Source organism: Pelodiscus sinensis, chromosome 7, assembly GCF_049634645.1.
Source record: "Pelodiscus sinensis isolate JC-2024 chromosome 7, ASM4963464v1, whole genome shotgun sequence".
Lineage (NCBI taxonomy): Eukaryota > Metazoa > Chordata > Testudines > Trionychidae > Pelodiscus > Pelodiscus sinensis.
In genome coordinates this window covers 76053807-76073406 of record NC_134717.1, presented here as the reverse complement: position 1 = coordinate 76073406, position 19600 = coordinate 76053807, and the positions used below count along the sequence as shown (strand labels likewise).

The 19600-nt window shown below is 45.2% G+C and overlaps 1 protein-coding gene across 12 annotated transcripts in view; it reads right to left on the bottom strand.

The window, feature by feature from the left end:
* The window catches only part of PLEKHM3 (pleckstrin homology domain containing M3), a 148865-nt gene extending 129554 nt beyond the window's left edge, over positions 1-19311 (bottom strand). For 2 of the 12 annotated variants that reach the window (XR_012905414.1, XM_006129034.4), the window contains exons 1-3: positions 19106-19305; positions 13847-13936; positions 7236-8127 (exon numbers count right to left, since the gene is read on the bottom strand). Coding sequence is in view for 11 of the 12 variants with exons in the window: in XM_006129034.4 (XP_006129096.1) it covers positions 7236-7839 (604 nt within the window). In the remaining variant the exon portion in view is untranslated. Of the gene's footprint in view, positions 1-7235; positions 8128-12288; positions 12317-13846; positions 13937-16970; positions 17111-19105 lie in introns of all 12 variants that reach the window. The other 10 variants (XM_075934374.1, XM_075934375.1, XM_025187732.2 and 7 more) reach the window with 9 other exon arrangements.
* Between the last annotated feature and the right edge of the window lie 289 nt (positions 19312-19600).

The window sequence follows — 19600 nt, the reverse complement described above, 5'->3', positions numbered from 1 at the left end:
GAGACTTGGTGGGATGACTCGCATGACTGGAGCGCTGTCATGGAAGGGTATAGACTGTTCAGGAAGAACAGTCAGGGGAGAAAAGGAGGAGGAGTTGCACTATATGTAAGAGAGCACTACGATTGCTCTGAACTCCAGTATAAAGAGGGAGAAAAACATGTTGAGAGTTTATGGGTTAAGTTTAGAGGTGCAAACAACAGCATCGATGTTGTGGTTGGTGTTTGCTACAGGCCACCGAATCAGGTGGATGAGGTAGATGAGGCTTTCTTCGGACAACTGAGAGAAGCTTCCAGATTGCAGGCCCTGGTTCTCGTGGGGGACTTTAATCACCCTGACATCTGCTGGGAAACCTATACGGCAGTACACAGGCAATCCAGGAAGTTTTTGGAGAATGTTGGGGATAACTTCTTGAAACAGGTGCTGAAGGATCTGACCAGGGGCCGTGCGCAGCTTGACCTTCTGCTCACAAACAGGGAGGAACTAATAGGGGAAGTGGAGGTGGGTGACAACCTGGGAAGCAGTGATCATGAGATGGTAGATTTCAGGATCCTGACCAAAGGAAGAAAAGAGAGCAGTAAAATACACACCTCGGACTTCAGAAAAGCAGATTTTGACTCCCTCCGAGATCTGATGGGCAGAATCCCCTGGGATGCTAACATGAAGGAGAAAGGAGTCCAGGACAGCTGGCGGTATTTTAAAGAAGCCTTATTGAAGGCACAGAAAGAAACCATCCCGACGCGTAGCAAGAGAGGCAAACATGGTAGGAGACCGGACTGGCTTACAGGGGAAATCCTTGGTGAACTTAAGCACAAAAAGGAAGCTTACAAAGAGTGGAAACTTGGACAAATGACCAGGGAGGAGTTTAAATGTCTAGCTCGAGAATGCCGGGGGGTTATCAGGAAGGCGAAAGCGCAGATGGAATTGCGACTGGCTAAGGATGTGAAGGGTAACAAGAAAGGTTTCTACAGGCATGTTAACAAGAAGAAGGTGATCAGAGAGGGTGTGCGGCCCCTACTGGATGAAGGAGGTAACCTAGTGACAGATGATGTGGGGAAAGCTGAAGTACTCAATGCTTTCTTTGCCTCTATATTCACGGACAAGTTCAGCTCACGGACTTCTGCGCCAAGTGACGCAAGATGGGATGAAGATGGACAACCCGTGGTGGGTAAAGAACAGGTTAGGAACTATTTAGAAAAGCTAAACGTACATAAATCCATGGGTCCGGACTTAGTGCATCCGAGGGTACTGAGGGAGTTGGCAAATGTCATTGTGGAGCCTTTGGCTATTATCTTTGAAAAGTCGTGGAGATCGGGAGAAATCCCGGATGACTGGAAAAAGGCAAACGTAGTGCCCATCTTCAAAAAAGGGAAGAAGGATGATCCAGGGAACTATAGGCCGGTCAGTCTCACCTCGGTTCCTGGAAAAATCATGGACGGGATCCTTAAGGAATTCATATTGAGGCACTTGGATGAGAGGAAAGTGATTAGGACTAGTCAACATGGATTCACAAAGGGCAAGTCGTGCCTGACCAATCTGATTAGCTTCTATGATGAGGTAACTGGCTCTGTGGACATGGGGAAGTCAGTGGATGTGATAGACCTTGACTTTAGCAAGGCTTTTGATACGGTCTCCCACAATATTCTTGCCAGCAAATTAAGGGATTGTGGATTGGATAAATGGACGGTAAGATGGATAGAAAGCTGGCTAGAAGGGTAGTGAACAATGGCTCTATGTCAGGATGGCGGTCGGTTTCTAGCAGAGTGCCCCAAGGTTCGGTTCTAGGACCGGTTTTGTTCAATATCTTTATCAATGATCTGGATATGGGGATGGATTGCACCCTCAGCAAGTTTGCAGATGACACTAAGCTGGGGGGAGAGGTAGATACGCTTAAGGGCAGAGATAGGGTACAGAATGACTTAGACAAATTGGAGGATTGGGCCACAAGAAATCTGATGAGGTTCAACAAGGACAAGTGTAGAGTCCTTCACTTGGGACGGAAGAATCCCAAGCATAGTTACAAGCTGGGGACCAACAGGTTAAGTAGCAGTTCTGCAGAAAAGGACCTGGGAGTTACAGTGGATGAGAAGCTAGATATGAGTCAACAGGGTGCCCTTGTAGCCAAGAAGGCTAATGACATATTAGGTTGCATTAAGAGGAGCATTGTCAGCAGATCCAGAGATGTCATCGTTCCCCTTTATTCGGCTTTGGTGAGGCCGCATCTGGAGTATTGTGTCCAGTTCTGGGCCCCCACTACAAAAAGGATGTGGACGCACTGGAGAGGGTCCAGCGGATGGCAACCAAAATGATTAGGGGGCTGGAGCATATGATTTATGAGGAGAGGCTGAGGGACTTGGGTCTGTTTAGTCTGCAGAAGCGAAGAGTGAGGGGGGATTTGATAGCAGCCTTCAACTTCCTGAAGGGAGGTTCCAAAGAGGCTGGCGAGAGGCTCTTCTCAGTAGTGATGGATGGCAGAACAAGGAGCAATGGTCTCAAGTTGTGGTGGGAGAGGTCCAGGTTGGATATTAGGAAAAACTATTTCCCTAGGAGGGTGGTGAAGCACTGGAATGGGTTACCTAGGGAAGTAGTGGAGTCTCCATCCCTAGAGGTGTTTAAGTCTCGGCTTGACAAAGCCCTGGCCGGGTTGATTTAGTTGGAATTGGTCCTGCCTAGAGCAGGGGGCTGGACTTGATGGCCTTCTGAGGGCTCTTCCAGTTCTATGATTCTATAAGAGGCAGCAAGAGGGGGAGCAGGAGCCAGTGCTGGGAAGAGCTGGCTTAAAAGTTGGTCTCCACTGGCGTGCAGGGGAGGCAGAGGCACAGTGAGGGACCAGGCGCGAGCCAGGACATCTGAATTCCGGCTCACATCCAGTCCCCCGTTGCACCTCCTCTTTTACAATGGAATAAGAGCCAGGCGGTTCTAACTACATTTAAAAGGCAGAGCAATAACGGGGTTCGCTTCTGGGGTCAGGAGCTAACTGCACTGCAGCTCTGCAGTTTCCCCCCTTATTGACTAATCAAGAAGATGATGGAAATTCCATCGACTACTCAATTAGCTGATGAAGCACAATTTAACGTCTTTACTGCAAAATAAAATTCAAATGAGGAGAAAAGGTGAAAGATATTCTTTAAGTTTCCAATTTTACTGCACAGATGAGGATTTTTTTAAAAATACATGGGGTGAAATCCTGGCCTCACTGAAATCAGTGAGAGGTTTTCGTCTGATTTTACTGGAGTCAGGATTTTGCCTTGTTAGGAGAACCATAGTCATTTCCCTGGCTCTGATACTAGCCTGTTGGGTGTCTTTGGGTGAGTCATTTCAACTCTGTGCACTTGTCCTTTTTTCACCCTTGTTCTCTCTATGGAGACCTCACTCCTGCTATTATTTATACCTTTGCTTATCTTTACCCCCATGAATACTTCCAGACCCAAATGTAACTAGTTAAACACAGGTGTAAAGGTGTGCAAGGTAGGAGCATTAGAGTAAGGCTTTTTGGTGCAGGGATTGTTTCTCATTAGTACAGACCCTATCACAAAGAAGTTATACCACTTTTTGTTGGGGGCTTCTCATCCCCCAATGGATAAGAAGCATTAGGGATGCACTGCTCAGAAAGTATTTGAAGGGAAAAAAAATCTATGTGAGCAACAAAGAATGTTTTGTGGCAGCCTGGATGCCCAGCGGCTGGAGAAGGTTGGGGCTGTGCCATGTAGCAGCCGGGAAAGGCTGGGGTCACGCCATGCAGCAGCCTGGATCCCTGGCAGCTGGGGAAGGCAAGGGCCAAGCCACACAGCAGCCCCAGCCCTCAGCTGGGGTTGGGCTGGGCTTGGCTGCGGAAAAGGTTGTGAAGGGGCATGGTCTTAGGAAAGGGACCATGCCCCTTCCGCTTTGGGCGGAAGGGGAGGGGCTTTGGCTGCCTTCCCCAGATGGGCCTTCACCCGCCACCCATGACCAGATGTGTCAGTTGACCAGACACATGCTGGCTTTTTTCAGTCAGAGCCAATTTGCTGCAGTCAGAGTTTGTTCTGGTTTCAGTGGATTGTGGGGAAGTCTCTGCAGACCTAGTATGGGCATGCTTCTTCATGAAGCAGCTCCCTCCAGGACATACAGATGGCTGGTCTCTACTATTAGCTCTGAGCTGAAGTGACACCTGCTCCTGGAGGGAAACAGCTGGAACAGGAAAGCAGCAGCAAGTCTTGCTTCTACAGCCGCTCCCCGAGTTACGACCACCTCCACTTACCACCATCCTCCCTTACAACCAAAGTGGCTGCAAATGCGGATCCGAGTTACAAGCAGCGATCCGGGCTTACGAACAGCGTGGTCGCCCTGTAACTCTATGGGATCCAAGTTACGAACACTTCGAGTTACGGACCAAGTGTTGGTCCCTAACTTGTTCGTAACTCGGGGAGCAGCTACACAGGCCGAAGAGGTCCTTGCACCCAGTCCAAGCCTGCTGTACAGGAAGAGGAGGAGAGAGCTTGGCACTTACTAACCGTAATCTCAACCACAGCTGCTTTAACATCCCTGTTCTTCACTGTGTTAGATTTTCTTACAAGTGTAAAAAGACCCTAAAAGTCACTAGAATTTTGGATCACTCCCTTATATCCACGTAAGTTCCCTCTGCAGTTTCAGGATTTCTCTTGGCATCCTTTCCTAAACAGTTGTGGAGTGCTGTGTGCCATAGCACACTTCACCTCAGTGGCTTTATCACCTTGGGCCCGGAGCTCTCTGGGGGAGATGGAGATATCCCACACAGAGCAGAGTTGGGGTGGGGATCTTTTGGGACTTTCTGTGTGAATGTAAGATGGTACAAATAAAGGGGAAACAAAAGGCTCAACCCCTTCCCCCAGGTAATGTTTTTACAGTATGAAATAAAATGAAGACAGTCACACATCTTGTGTAGGCTGAGCTCATGGCATACCTGAGAGGCTTCCTGCATCCCACCCATCCCCCAAAAGCTCTCTGGGCAACTCCCCATACCCTTCAATTTCAAGGACTCCCTGCAACTCAGCCCATCCCCACCTACCAGGGGTCAGCCTGCTTCCATCCCTTCTACCCCAGATAGTAAGATTCCCCAGTTATCCCCACCAGGAGGTTCTGCGGCCTCCCCCATTTTCACTCCACAGCAGGGATTTCTGTGTGTCACAATTTCCCCTTCCCCCAATATACATCCAACGGGGTGCTGTACCCTCATTACTGTCTATCCCCCATTTTTCCTCTATGCCAGCTGTTCTGCCTTCCTCCGATTCTCACCTACAAACAATGCTAGGAGCTGTGTCTGCCCCATTTCCTTCCTTCCCTATACGAAGGTACCCCTAATTTTCCTCCCACTGCTAGGGCTCTATTTGCTCCATTCCCTTTGCCCCCATTATTCCTTTTTCCGTCTGAAAGAGAAGTCATTCAGGCTGTCAATGTGTTAATTAAACTCTATCGGGAGGATGGCCATAGATGAGATAGATGCCATCCAGCAGTGGCAGTGCAAAAGAACTTATGAATCTCCCACTTTCTGCCTTTTGTTTGATTTTTTCCCCCCCAGATCAGCAGCCTTCTGGCCTTTGATGCCTAGAATATTTCCTGGAATTTTGGAATTGATCCAATGTGGCATTGAAGAGTTATCACATTACAAAAAGAGAAATGTCATCAAGTTGAGTGTAAAGTCTTCACAAGCTCAATCAAGAATACCCCAAAAAAATGTTGTAATTCACGCACATACACACAAGGTGAGCACCACAATTTACAACCCCATTAAGATACATGCAGGACTCTACAGAGTACTCTACAGAGAACTGCAATGCCTGGTTTTCTATGGGCGTACAGAACTTTTCCCCTGCCTGTATTAGTGCAGATAATGATCTGACACTCAGGGAACAAAGAGACAGCACTCTGCAGACTCTCTCAGGGGTGCACTGCTCAGTATGGATCAGGAGGAGGTGAGAACAAGAACAGCAAGCAATGGGAAGAAGGATGCACTCCCTAAAGGGATGGAGCATCAGCATGTTCCCCTTGTGAGCTGAGAGGTTGCAGGAGACAGAACCATGAGGTTCCCTTAGGGGGCTGGTTTTCCCTCTTGCAGGTAGAACTTAAGGGGCAGAGTTTCTAAAAAAGCTCAGTTCCCATTTAGGCACTTAATTTGAGTGACTAAGGAGGAGCCAACCTCTTTGAAAAATCTGGATTTAAAGGCATGTGTTAATCCCAAAGCCAGTGTTTCTCAACCTTTTTGATAAAGGAAGGGACAAGCTTGCTCCCTTCCTAAACTGTCAGGGACCAGAGCCAGTCCATGGACCAGAGATTGAGACATTAGGAACCACACACTCTGTCTATTATAATCATTGTTCTCCTTTACACACACGCGCGCATGCACGCATTTCCCTTTCCCAATTGTTTTTCTTGTATCCATTTATTAAGTCATGTTTTTATTTAGATTTCATGATCTTTGTGGCCCATTCTGTGTCTGCTATTAGTGCTCAATTCACTTTTAGTAGCTGCAAAATAAATAACCATGAAGCAGGAGACAGCGGTTCAGGTTTTCTGAGGCCTCCTGCCAAATCTCTTCCAACGTCCTGCTCCAGAGGGAAAGGGAAATGAATAGTTCATTGCAATATTGTTTCACTTTTGTGCTTCACTGAGAAAGTCTGTGTCCACCTGATAACAAGACTTCCTGCATCCCATACAAAGCTGGCTGAGACGCATTAATACTGACTGGGCTACAGACTGCTTGTTGGAGTTTCTGTTGTTTCTGAATTGAGTATTCAACCCTTCTCAAAGAGATAGTGCAAAATAGGTCAGGATTACATTTAAAAAAAATCAGGTTGTGTGTCTTTTTTTAAAGAAAAGCAAAACTGTTTTACATTATTTATTTCTAACACTGAAGTGAAAATCACTTTTTTAAAGTTTAACTAGTCTCCCAATAAGCTAGCAATCCAAACTGCCTTGAACAGAAGAACCAACAAATGAAACTAATCAGAAAGAACTAGACGCATACCTTTCATAGCCAGCCTGAATGAAATAAGTGTATTGTACAACTGAGACCAAGTAACAGCAATGAGGGAATATTTTTAAAATATGGGCCGGATCCTCATCTGATTTAAAATTATGTCCATCCACTGAAGTCAATAGAACTATGCTAATTTCCACCAGCTGGGGAGCATTCTCAGAATTTTTAACCTAGTAGTTTCCTCTCCAAGACAAGATCAATGTTAAAAAGAAAGCATTAGCAAAAGCAGTGAAGCACCAGTACATACCAGTGTTCCCTTGAACGTCTTCTCCCTTATTTAGTGTGGTTGATAGGCATGAAAGCCTGGTGCCATTGGTGTCCTGACTCGATGACTGCTGCACAGATGCACCTGTGAAGACAAGCCCCCAGTCTATGCGACTTGCATCTGAGTGTGACCGTTTATGTCCAGGCTTGAAAGTGGAGGCTTCCTCGTTCTGTACTAGGATATCATTCACAGAGCGTGGTCTGTCTCTTCTCCGCTGACAGAGATTAAAAATATCAAAAGTCAAGGCTTCCCCTTGTTCCCCCCAGGAGACATTTTCAGGGGCTGACTCCCTTTGCCCTGTAAACTGATCTTTGGCAGGGAACACTTTTGGAGTGTGGGCTTCCAAGAGGCCATTTCTGCAGCGTTCCCAAATCAGACTGCTTTTGGCTAAGGAAGTGATGTTCCTCAGGTCTCCGCCCTTCGTTATCTGACTGAATACTTCATGTCCTACCAGCTCAGGAACCTCCTGCACGCCATACACCTCAGAGGGCTGCACAATCTTTTCCAGCTTAGCATCAAAACTACTGAAGAAATCTTCAGTCACTTCCAAGGCCGGACTGATGTCATCAACTTCTAGTGCTTCCATTTCTTGTGTTGCTGGAAGACCTGAGTTGTCAGTGCCAGTTTCAGAAGATGCTGCATAAATGCCCAAAGACAGAGGATAAAGATGCTTTAGGAATGCTTGTAGCACCACACAGGCCTAGATATTGCAGGATAAAGACAACTGCCTCCAATTCCTTTGGAAGCCGTTGGCATGAGAGTTTAACTTCGGACGTGTTACTTAACTTCCATGTGGAGAATGTTCCACCACACATGAAGTTATTTATGCAGGTACTGGGAATGTGATTAAGTTGTTCATGGCAATCTGGAGTTCCTGTAAAACAGAGCACAGCATCATTTTAATAAACCCTCTTTCTCTCAAGTGAAGCTATTTAACTTTGATTTTTCCCATCGTGGTCCCCCCAATTTATTGTAAATAAAGTCTCCTTACAGGGCTTCTGGTTTCCACTGAGTGGGAGATTACATGTTATCACTTTTTGAACTGGAACCTGTACAGAGCAGGGTGGGGCACCAGATAAGTGGAAGCGGAGGTGATACCATTTATTAGCCAAGATAAGCTTTTCAGAGCTATAGTGAAAGGTCCTCTTAATTAGCTTTCTGTGATACTGTGACCTATGGAACACTCAGTGAAGGCTTCTATATGAATATAAGGGAACCTAAAAAAATATTGAAATTAATTGGGAGACTTTAGAATGTGAGTCATTCTGGAAACATTAAGGCTGAACTTAGTTGTGCTTACTTTGCTTGTGAATACTTTGCTGTCTGAACTTTATTATAAATAATACAGTGATTACCTGGCTAAAGAATCAGGGCTGAGAGGCTAACACTGACCTGGACCCTGAATTCCTTTCTTACCTTTTGGACAGCCACAGGGCATTTGAGAGACAAAGTGCGTGATGTAATATCTTTTCTCTGTTAACAGAAGTTGGTCAAATAAAAGATATTACCTCGCCTACCTTGTCTCTCTAATATTGTGGCATGTAAGAGCATAGCAACATAAGGCTAAACAAAAGCCAGCATTGTCCAGAGGTGCTGTTATCCTACAGATCATCACCTCCCAGCAGCTGGCATACTGATGTCTCTGCAAAGAGCAGAGGCTGAAATGAGTTTTGAAGCCTAAACCTGTGAAGCAGTGAGATGGGACTAGAGGGAACTCAGCTCCTCCCAGGAGCAGGCTCTCAGTACTCATCCCAATACAGTGAGGGGCTGCTCCATCACCGGGGAGGCGATCCCAGTCTCCTCCCACTTCTCTTCAACTGAGGTGCCACTGTTGTGAGCAGGTGCATCTATAAGGAATCCAAATCAATCAGTAGCACACCTCTTTGGATTCCTGTCCACACCTGTGGGGGTATTTCTGTTAGTCTAGTTATCCTGTATTTAGACAAACTTCACTAGTGCTGGAGGAAGTCACTGTTGACATTGAACTTAATACAAAACACAAAATATTTAAATCTCTCTTTTATATGGAAAAACCCCTTCAGTATAGTGTGAATTTGCCATTTCAGAGGCTGGCCCCATAGGTGGATAAAAATCCACTACTGCTGCCAGCTAGAGCAGTTACTCCTTTAGCCAAACTCTAACTTTAGCTCTACTTTTAATGTAGCAATTCTTGCAGCTGCTCCATTTTTTCAAAGAGAAGACAATTTAATTTGTTTGGAACAGCGGGGAACAAAAAGTCTTATCGAGGGGATGGTCTATATTCCCCAATAATTCAATTTCCACCCACAGTTTGCTGTATTGTGGCAAATTACTTATTTTTACTGTTTAATAACATACAGCCTTCCATCATCTTTGCTAACTGGATTTTAACTGTTGCAATTCAGAAATGATGGTCTTTTTAAAATGCTTTCCAAGATGTTCTTTAAAAACAAAAATATGCATAACCACAGACACTTCAAACTTTCTCCTGTTTTTCCTCACTTGTGAATATGGTAGGTCCTCAAATCATGCTTCATACAGAAGTTTTAAATAATATTCTCTTGGTGCTTATCAAACCAAACACCAAATCCTAGCATAACCCTAAGCCAGATCTGGACATCACTCTGTGGTCCATCTCTACAGCTGGAGGAAAATTCTGGCTCCACTTAAGTCAATGGGAGTTTAACCATTTGTGACAGATGTGATGATTGCCTAAAATATCTGTGGGTTATGTTGTTGCATTAAGTTTGTGTATCATTCTGTACGAGGGATTGTATGAAGGGTGGCACAGTGCTACATCATGACGTGGCTTTGCCCCATCACCACCATATTGTGATGCAATATACCCTGCACAAACTTATAAAAGGTAATTTGAGTGGGGGCGGTTCTCTGTTTCCATGCAGCATGGGAAATGCTCCCTTACAAAATGAGAGACCCTACATAAATGCACAATGAGTTATCATGAGTGCTGAGATACTACACTGAGACTTCCTCTACAGCAGTGGTTACCAACCAGATGATCAGAATTGACTGGTAGATCTGGGAACCTTTGACAGGTGATCCTGACAGGTTTGGCTGGGAAGCTATACAATGCCGGCACTTCATCTGCTCCTCTCAGCACTGCCATGCTGCTCCTGCCCTCTACACTGGAGGTGTGTCCCCTCCCCCCCCGGGAGCCTCCAACTTCCTGTGCAGGGCACAGGAAGAAGAGGAGGGGGTGCTGATGTCAGGGTGCCTCACCCCCACCCTGTACCCCGTCTCCTCAGAGCAGATAGCAGGGATGGAGAGAGTTTGCTGGCTGCTTTTGGAAGTGGTGCAGGGCCAAGGTAGGGGTGAGCCTGCCTTAGCCCCCCTGCAACATCACCAAGGACCCATCTGTGGTAAGCGGGGCCCAGTTGGAGCCCACATTCCAAACCCCGGCTCCAGTCCTGAACCCAAACTCCTGCCCTATCCCTGAGTCCCCCTGCACCCAACCCTTTCCCAGAGCCTGCACTCTGAACTCCCTCCTACACCTCAATTCCCTACCCCAGACTTAACTCAGAACCCCTCCCACACTCCAAAACCGTTAGCCCAAGATAAGTGTCTGCATCCTCTCTCCCACACCCAAAACCTCTGTCCCTAGCCTGATAAAAATGAGCGAGGACGGGGGGAGGGAGGATGGAGTGAGCAGGGGCGGGGGTCTCAGAGAAGGGGCAGAAAGGAGGCAGGGGAAGGTTGTTTGGGTTTAAAGTAGATTCTGGATCAAAAAGTGATCTCATGCTTAAAAAGGTTGGAGACCACTGCTCTACAAGAATACCTCAAGTAGACTGCATCTGTCAATGACAAGCTCTAAGAGCTCCACTCGGCCTTTTTCATCTAACTAGGATCCAGTGAAACTGGATTCTGGTATCCAGATAAACAACTCGATTGGATTGTCATGTCAGATGCCAACGTGACGGCTGTTGAATTTGGTTCCTACATTGGAATGAACCCCCACTCCCCATTTTCCATAATTAAAAATAAATAATTTAAATAATTATAAAGTAGTGTTGTTTTATTATAACTCAGAGACAGCATTGAAAGGGATGTGACCTACTTACTTTAGGTGAATTGCTGGGAAAAAAAGTCTTAAAACTGGATTTTGAGTAGCTGAAAACAAGCACATGCTTCTCTGTGTTTATCTCTATATGATATACACACAGAGATAGATGTGTGTGCGGCACCATAGAGGTTTTATCCGCATGAGTTTGCTATCACCTTATACTCTCATGAGGTGAAACTAGAGTGAGACCTGCAGGTCTTTCCAAATGAGGGACACAGATGAAACAAAGTTATTTAATTCAGTCAAGACTAGGATATTGTGAGGAGCTTGTGGCACTTTCTCAGGAACCTAGCTTTGGGTAACACAACAGCAAAGGAAATTCAATTTTATAAAACAGTGGGTAACAAAAATTGGAAGGGATCATTCAAGCTACCCACTCACGCATCTTTCTGGGTTCTAAAGTAACTAATCTTATTTACTAAACTATATGTCGTCTGCAGAAGAGAAGAGTGAGGAAGGATTTGATAGCAGCCTTCAACTTCCTGAAGGGAGGTTCCAAAGAGGATGGAGAGAGGCTGTTCTCAGTAGTGAGAGATGGCAGAACAAGGAGCGATGGTCTCAAGTTACAGTGGGGGAGGTCTAGGCTGGATATTAGGAAAAACTATTTCACTAGGAGGGTGGTGAAGCACTGGAATGGGTTTCTTAGGGAGATGGTAGCATCTCCATCCTTAGAGGTTTTTAAATCCCAGCTTGACAAAGCCCTGGCTGGGATGATTTAATTGGGATTGGTCCTGCCTTGGGCAGGGGGCTGGACTTGATGACCACCTGAGGTCTCTTCCAGCCCTAGGATTCTAATCACACAAGGAAAGTCTGTGGGCATGCCTATTGCCTGCCAGTTCATGCCTATTGCCAGTTCAACAGTGAAACTTAACACAAAGCAATGTACCAAGAGTGTACAACATGCCAGGATGTGGGGACAGAAACTATCCTGCAAACATTAGCATGATGTTCTATCCATCAATGGTCTGCGCTCACCTTGAAAATTGAATTCCAGTCTGGTCACCTGACAACAACAACAACAAAAATATAACATAGCAAAGTTAAAAAAAAAAAAGAGAGAAAGAGAAAGAGAAAGAGAAAGAGAAAGAGAAAGAGAGCTCAGCAATAGAAGGGTTCCAGAGATGGGTGACACAGAGTCCATACAAAGAAAAACAGGAAGAGAATAGCACTGTTTTGTTTAGGGAAGAGATTAATAAAAGATCAAGGCATATAAAATAATGAACGCTATACACAGAGTAAATCAGGTGTTCCCATTTACCATTGCATAATATATGAACAATGGAACATTCAATTAAATTCAGAAGAACACATTTAAGACTGACCAATGACAGGAAGTACCTAACCTGGAAAGCACTATGTTACAACACTGATGGCTAAGGGTACATTTTTCAAAAGTGCCTACGTGGGTTAGGAGTCTAAGCATCACTGAAAGTAGTGAGCTTTCAAAAATGTTACACTAAAACATTAGGAGGGAATTTTGATAACTTGGCTGCAAGGAAGTGCTGAGTGCTCCACCTCCCACCAGGCAAATTTTGGAGATAAATTCTACAGTTATAGGAAAAGGAAGGACATATTTTTTTTCTGGCAGACTGTTCATTTCTTTATGGCTGATGATGGAAGCTGGAACATTTGGAATGGACCTAAAGGAAATGGGTAAATAAGCAGAGGGGATGAGTAGGTTGCAGTATTTTCCTACTATTATAATAAGACATAACTGGGTATCCACTGACTAATTTGATTTTAAGGGGTGTTTTTTTAATACACTTTCATAACTTGACAGTCCAACTGTAAAATCCGGAGTAGAAGCATTTCTCTATCAAGGCCGCTGATTTCCTTTTCTCCTCAGGGCAAATATTTCAGGATGAGGGACAAGGATTTGACAGCCCAAAATGATAACAGACAAATCCTTACATTGCAAGTGGATCCCTTAGGCACTAGAGATCTAGAAAAGTGCAATGGTGTCTCACGAATCCTTGTATTTACATAGCTCCTTTCACCCTGAATGGTTCCAAGGCATTTTACCAACTCCATAGAGCAGGCACAGAGAAATCAGTCGGGGGCCACACACAAGTGAGAAACAAAAAAAACCCCAAATCCTCATTGATGTGGTCCCCATATAGGGTTGCCAGATGGTTTCAACAAAAATACCAGACACACTTGACATTACATCTTATTTAGAAAATGCCGGACATTTATATTTTCTCATTGACATTTTCTCAATTTGTTTCCTGAACAGAAAGCTCAAATACTGGACTGTCTGGTTCAAAACTGGACACCTGGCAACCCTACAACTAAGAAGGAGGAAGACTCTTCCTCCATTTCCCTTGCACACCAGAGCCTAGGGGGCCCCAGGTTAGCGTGTGCTCCAGCCCCATGGGGGAGAAGGACCGTGGAGGGGCTGGAGTGCCAATGAGGGCTCTCCAATGCAGGGAGGGGGACCCTGAGCCTCAGGGGCCGGATTCAGGCAAGCAGGAGGCTGTATTCAGCCCCCGGGCCTTAGATTTCCCACCCTTGGCATATAGGTATCACTTACCCAGTGCTTAAAGAGAGACCCTTTAGAAGTCAACTGCTTGCCATATCAGGAACAGCTTTTCGAAGGGGAACTAAAGACCAACTTCTTCAGCTGAAAGCAAGGAGGAAGGACAAATGCAGTTACTGGAACTGAGCCAGTCAAAGCCAGATTAGGGCACAGTGGTTACAGGTCTGAGCCTTAGGTCCCAGCTCCTTGGGTCACATGACCACACCAGACTGTCAGCTTTCATTTACAAATAAAAAGGAGGAAGTGTTTAGTCCTTCTGGTCTCACAGAAAAGCATGAAAAAGTCACCACGGTTTAACGGACGCAGAAGCCTCTGCTGAAAGCCTAAAACACATTGGACAAATGATCCTCCCAGCAGGAGACTATTCTGTGTGGCAGGAGCAGAGCGCAGTGGGTCTCTGCCCTCCCAATCAAATATAACCCGGTTCCTGTGGTGAATTCAGAGGCCCCCTCCTTTCCATGCTCCCCAGGGAAGACAGGAGTCCTGCTTCTTAGGGACGGGAGGGCCCTTCTCCAGGGTCAAGTGAAAGTGTAACTGTCCAGGAAAAAAACAGACCCAATCCAAGAATTCCCCAAAGATCAGGCTACACCACGGCCCTAAAAAGCACTTTTCGTTATCATATATATTCTGTGACAATGCATCCAACAATTGAAGGAGAAGCTTACAAGAGTCAGAGAATCATAGAACCCTAGAGCTGGAAGAGAAGGCCATCAAATCCAGCCCCCTGCCCAAGGCAGGACCAATCCCAACTAAATCAACCCAGCCAGGGCTTTGTCAAGCCCAGACTTAAACACCTCTAGGGATGGAAACTCCAATACTTCCCTAGGTAACCCATTCCAGTGCTTCACTACCCTCCTAATGAAATAGTTTTTTCCTAATATCCAACCTGGACCTCATTCTTGCTTGTTCTGCCATCCATCACTACTGAGAACAGCCTTTCTCCAGCCTGTTTGAAACCTCCCTTCAGGAAGTTGAAGGCTGCTATCAAATCCCCCCTCACTCTTCTCTTCTGCAGACTAAATAGACCCAACTACCTCAGCCTCTCCTCGTAGGTCATATGCTCCAGCCCCCTAATCATTTTGGTTGCCTCTCCAATGCATCCACATCCTTCCTGTAACTGGGGGCCCAGAACTGGACACAATATTCCAGATATGACCTCACCAGAGCCAAATAAAGAGAAATAATCACATCTCTGGATCTACTGGCAATGCTCCCTTTAATGCAACCTAATATGCCATTAGCCTTCTCAGCTACAAGGGCACACTGTTGACTCATATCCAGCCTCTCATCCATTGTAATCCCCAGGTCCTTTTCTGCAGAACTACTACTTAGCTGGTTGGTCCCCAGCCTGTAACAATGTTTGGGATTCTTCTATCCCAAGTGCAGGACTCTACACTTGTCCTTGTTGAACCTCATCAGATTTACTTGCATACTTTGCCGAATCAGGGCCCTAATGGACATTTACTGTACATTACCATCTGACAAGCCTACACTATGCTGCAAACAGGGCAGGCCTATGTTTCTACAGAGACCAGCCCACATGTCTCACTGGAATTCTACCCACTCTTGTTGTAAGCAGATGGCATTCTGGGAAATCATACATGGTGCCCACTTCTGTTCTTTGTTTCATGTGTGTTTATTTAATTCACATTTTGTCACACTGAGCTGGTTAAAAACCCTGCATCTTTTTCCAGTTAGACAATTCAGAGATTGAAGAAGAAAACTGGCCCTAATAGCTTCCAAGATAAGCACAAAGAAGACTGAATCCTGCTGTAGCAGTCAGGTGCTGTTATAGGTGATGTCATTGGGAGGACACACCAGGCTGCAAGCACAGAGGGATTGTGTAAGTGACTGAAGTAGTAAATGTATTACTCAGGCTGATGCTTTTTACAACTAGAATTGCTGTGCTATCAGTTTGTCTCCAATCAGCAATACAGGCAGAGCCTGGGATTGGGGGGGTGGGGGGAGAGGGGAGGCACTACAAATAAATAGAAGATTTAAAACAAATGAATAATCTGCTTTGGTTACACTAGAGACCCACTCTCACACTAAAGTACTACTGATTCTTGGGGGCATTGGTTTCCCACAAAGAAACTAATAGGGACCCATGCAAACCAGGTGAAGGACTCTAATGGACAGAATGCAGGACTATGTAGCACTTTAAAGACTAACAAGATGGTTTATTAGATGATGAGCTTTCGTGGGCCAGACCCACTTCCTCAGATCAAATAGTGGAAGAAAATAGTCACAACCATATATACCAAAGGATACAATTAAAAAAAAGAACAAATATGAAAAGGACAAATCACATTGCAGAACAGGAAGGGGATGCGGGGGGGGGGGGGGGGAGGAAGGTAAGTGTCTGTGAATTGATGATATTAGAGGTGGGGAGAGTGGGATGTTTGTGAGTTAATGGTATTAGAGGTGATAATTGGGGAAACTGTCTTGGAAATGCAAAGCTAGTCACACCTTGTAGTTCACCTGAACTTTGATTATTTAAAAAAAAAAAAAAAAAAAAAAAAAAAACACGATTTAATAACTGGCATAAAATAATTTAAAAAATATTTTCTGATTTCCCAGCTGGTCAGCCCTGGCAATTTTACACCTTTATTATCACCTGAAAGAATAACCACCCAACAGAGACTGAAACACAGCACAGCAACCCAACCCACTAAGATCATGTCAACCTTGTGAAAATCAGCCAACTCTGGAAGATGGTTACATCACATTATTGTTATAATAGCATATTAGCCTCTAACACAGTCACAACACAGAATTGGCTCTCAGTTTATGAACAAAATATTATAAACTTTATCTTAAGCGATCTTTGCAAAAGTTCAGCAGAAACCTGACCACAGCTGATTACCTTAAATGAAACATACTATATTATTTTTAAGCTGCCAAAATCAGTCAGATCCCAGGAGGCCAGAAAATGTGGTGAGGGGGGCTATGTAAGTCTCTGTATGTGTAGCTTCAGATACATTATACAGTTCCTTATTCCACTACATTGAGTTTGTGATTTTTTTAAATCTGGAATTATAAACCTGTAAACTTCAGATTCAGTAAAAACATCACTAACCCCAAACCCTCCCAAACTGTCTATTGGGGCTACAGTTACCTGAAATGACTTGTATTGTGCTTCTTCAAAGATTTTCCACGTTTATCTTTATGCACTGCAAGTAGCCTTATTCACTTCTGTGAGTAAAATTACATGTCTGAGCAAGTCTTTGCAAGCTTGGGTCCTTTAATATTTGTTTTCTGAGAAATAAATCAAAGAATTTTTTTCCTGTCATATCACTCTATCCTAGTAAATGGTGCCACTGACCATAAAATCTAAACTAATACTATTAGTATTATATAGTCCCACAAGGTAGGCATATGTTTTGTAGGATTAAATAATCCCATTACCAATAATTCAATTACTATTGCTCAGGTACTTGTCCCACGAGAAAGCAAAAATTCTACTGCATAAAATAAAACAAAACATTTCAATGCACTTTCCCCTAGCAGAGAGTAATGTATTTGTATTGTGTTGCAGATATTGACATACCTACACAATGAAATTGGATTCTGCCTACTTAGGGCAATCAGAATTCCAGCTGAGGTCATTAAGAGTTTGGGGTGTTGCCAGAATTACAAAGACTGGACCTTTATAAAAATCTTTGTATGTGTGTGTGTGTGTGTGTGTCAGTTTCTCATATCTAGCTACATACACACAGACACACACCCCTTTGTGTTATAAATAAAAAACATTGTATACACTGAGGTATGCATACATGTGTGTGTGTGTGTCAGTTTCTCATATCTAGCTATACACACACACACACACCCCTTTGTGTTATAAATAAAAAACATTGTATATACTGAGGTATGCCTACATGTGTGTGTGTGCATACAATATAGAAAGAAATACAAACACACCAGCAAGTTGATGGGCACCACAGGCAAACACAGACAGACAGGTGTGTGTGTGTGTCAGTTTCTCATATCTAGCTATATACACACAGACACACACCCCTTTGTGTTATAAATAAAAAACATTGTATACACTGAGATATGCGTACATATGTGTGTGTGTGTATGCATACAATATAGAAAGAAATACAAACACACCAGCAAGTTGATGGGCACCACAGGCAAACAGACAGACAGACGTGTGTGTGTGTCAGTTTCTCATATCTAGCTATATACACACAGACACACACCCCTTTGTGTTATAAATAAAAAACATTGTATACACTGAGATATGCGTACATATGTGTGTGTGTGTATGCATACAATATAGAAAGAAATACAAACACATCAGCAAGTTGATGGGCACCGCAGGCAAACACAGACAGACAGGTGTGTGTGTGTGTGTGTGTGTGTGTGTAAACACAGACAGACAGGTGTGTGTGTGTGTGTGTGTGTGTGTGTAAACACAGACAGACAGGTGTGTGTGTGTGTGTGTGTGTGTGTAAACAGAGACAGACAGGTGTGTGTGTGTGTGTGTAAACACAGACAGACAGACAGACGTGTGTGTGTGTGTGTGTGTAAACACAGACAGACAGACGTGTGTGTGTGTGTGTGTAGGTGTGTGTGTGTAAACACAGACAGACAGACGTGTGTGTGTGTGTGTGTGTGTAGGTGTGTAGATGGGTGTGTGTGTGTGTGTAGATGTGTGTGTGTAGGTGTGTAGATGTGTGTGTGTGTAGATGGGTGTGTGTGTGTGTGTAGGGGTGTGTGTGTGTAGGGGTGTGTGTGTGTGTGTAGGGGTGTGTGTGTGTGTGTGTGTAAACACAGACAGACAGACGTGTGTGTGTGTGTGTGTGTGTGTGTAGATGGGTGTGTGTGTGTGTGTAGATGTGTGTGTGTGGTGTGTGTAGGTGTGTGTGTGTATGTGTAGGTGTGTAGATGTGTGTGTGTGTAGATGGGTGTGTGTGTGTGTGTAGGGGTGTGTGTGTGTAGGGGTGTGTGTGTGTGTGTGTAGGTGTGTGTGTAGGTGTGTGTGTGTAAACACAGACAGACAGACGTGTGTGTGTGTGTGTGTGTGTGTGTGTAGGTGTGTAGATGGGTGTGTGTGTGTGTGTAGATGTGTGTGTGTGGTGTGTGTAGGTGTGTGTGTGTATGTGTAGGTGTGTGTGTGTGTGTAGATGGGTGTGTGTGTGTGTGTAGGGGTGTGTGTGTGTAGGGGTGTGTGTGTGTGTGTGTAAACACAGACAGACAGACGTGTGTGTGTGTGTGTGTAAACAGAGACAGCGCAGACTGACCAACCTGTGGCGCGTGCTCTGCTCTGCTCTGCACAGAGCGCTCCCGACCCAGCCAGCAGCCCGCCAACGGGAACCTTCGCCTCGCGCTTGGCGCGTCACAGCGCCACTGGGCCAGTGGCCCGGGCTGCACAATGACTCCTCACGGCGCGAGGACAGGCGTTTCCGCCCTCGGCTCTGTTTACACGCTGCGGTCCCCGCTCAAACCCGTCCCTCCCGCAGCGAGGGAAACAGAGCCTCGGCCAGCAGGGTTCCCGCTCGCGGGCGTTCCCGCGCGCTGCTCCCCTTGTCCTGTGCTCGGTCTGTTCAATCCCTACGGCTCTTACCAGGCAGCTCATATGGAGATTAGCAAGTGAAAATTAACCCTTCATTGTGCCTGTGTGTTTCCAGTCCGAGCCCTCTCTTCCCTGCAGGTTAATTCTGTGCACCTGGTATAATGCACATGAGAGTGTGACCTAGTGGCTAGTGCACTGAAGAGGGACTGGAGCCGAGTTCTACTCCC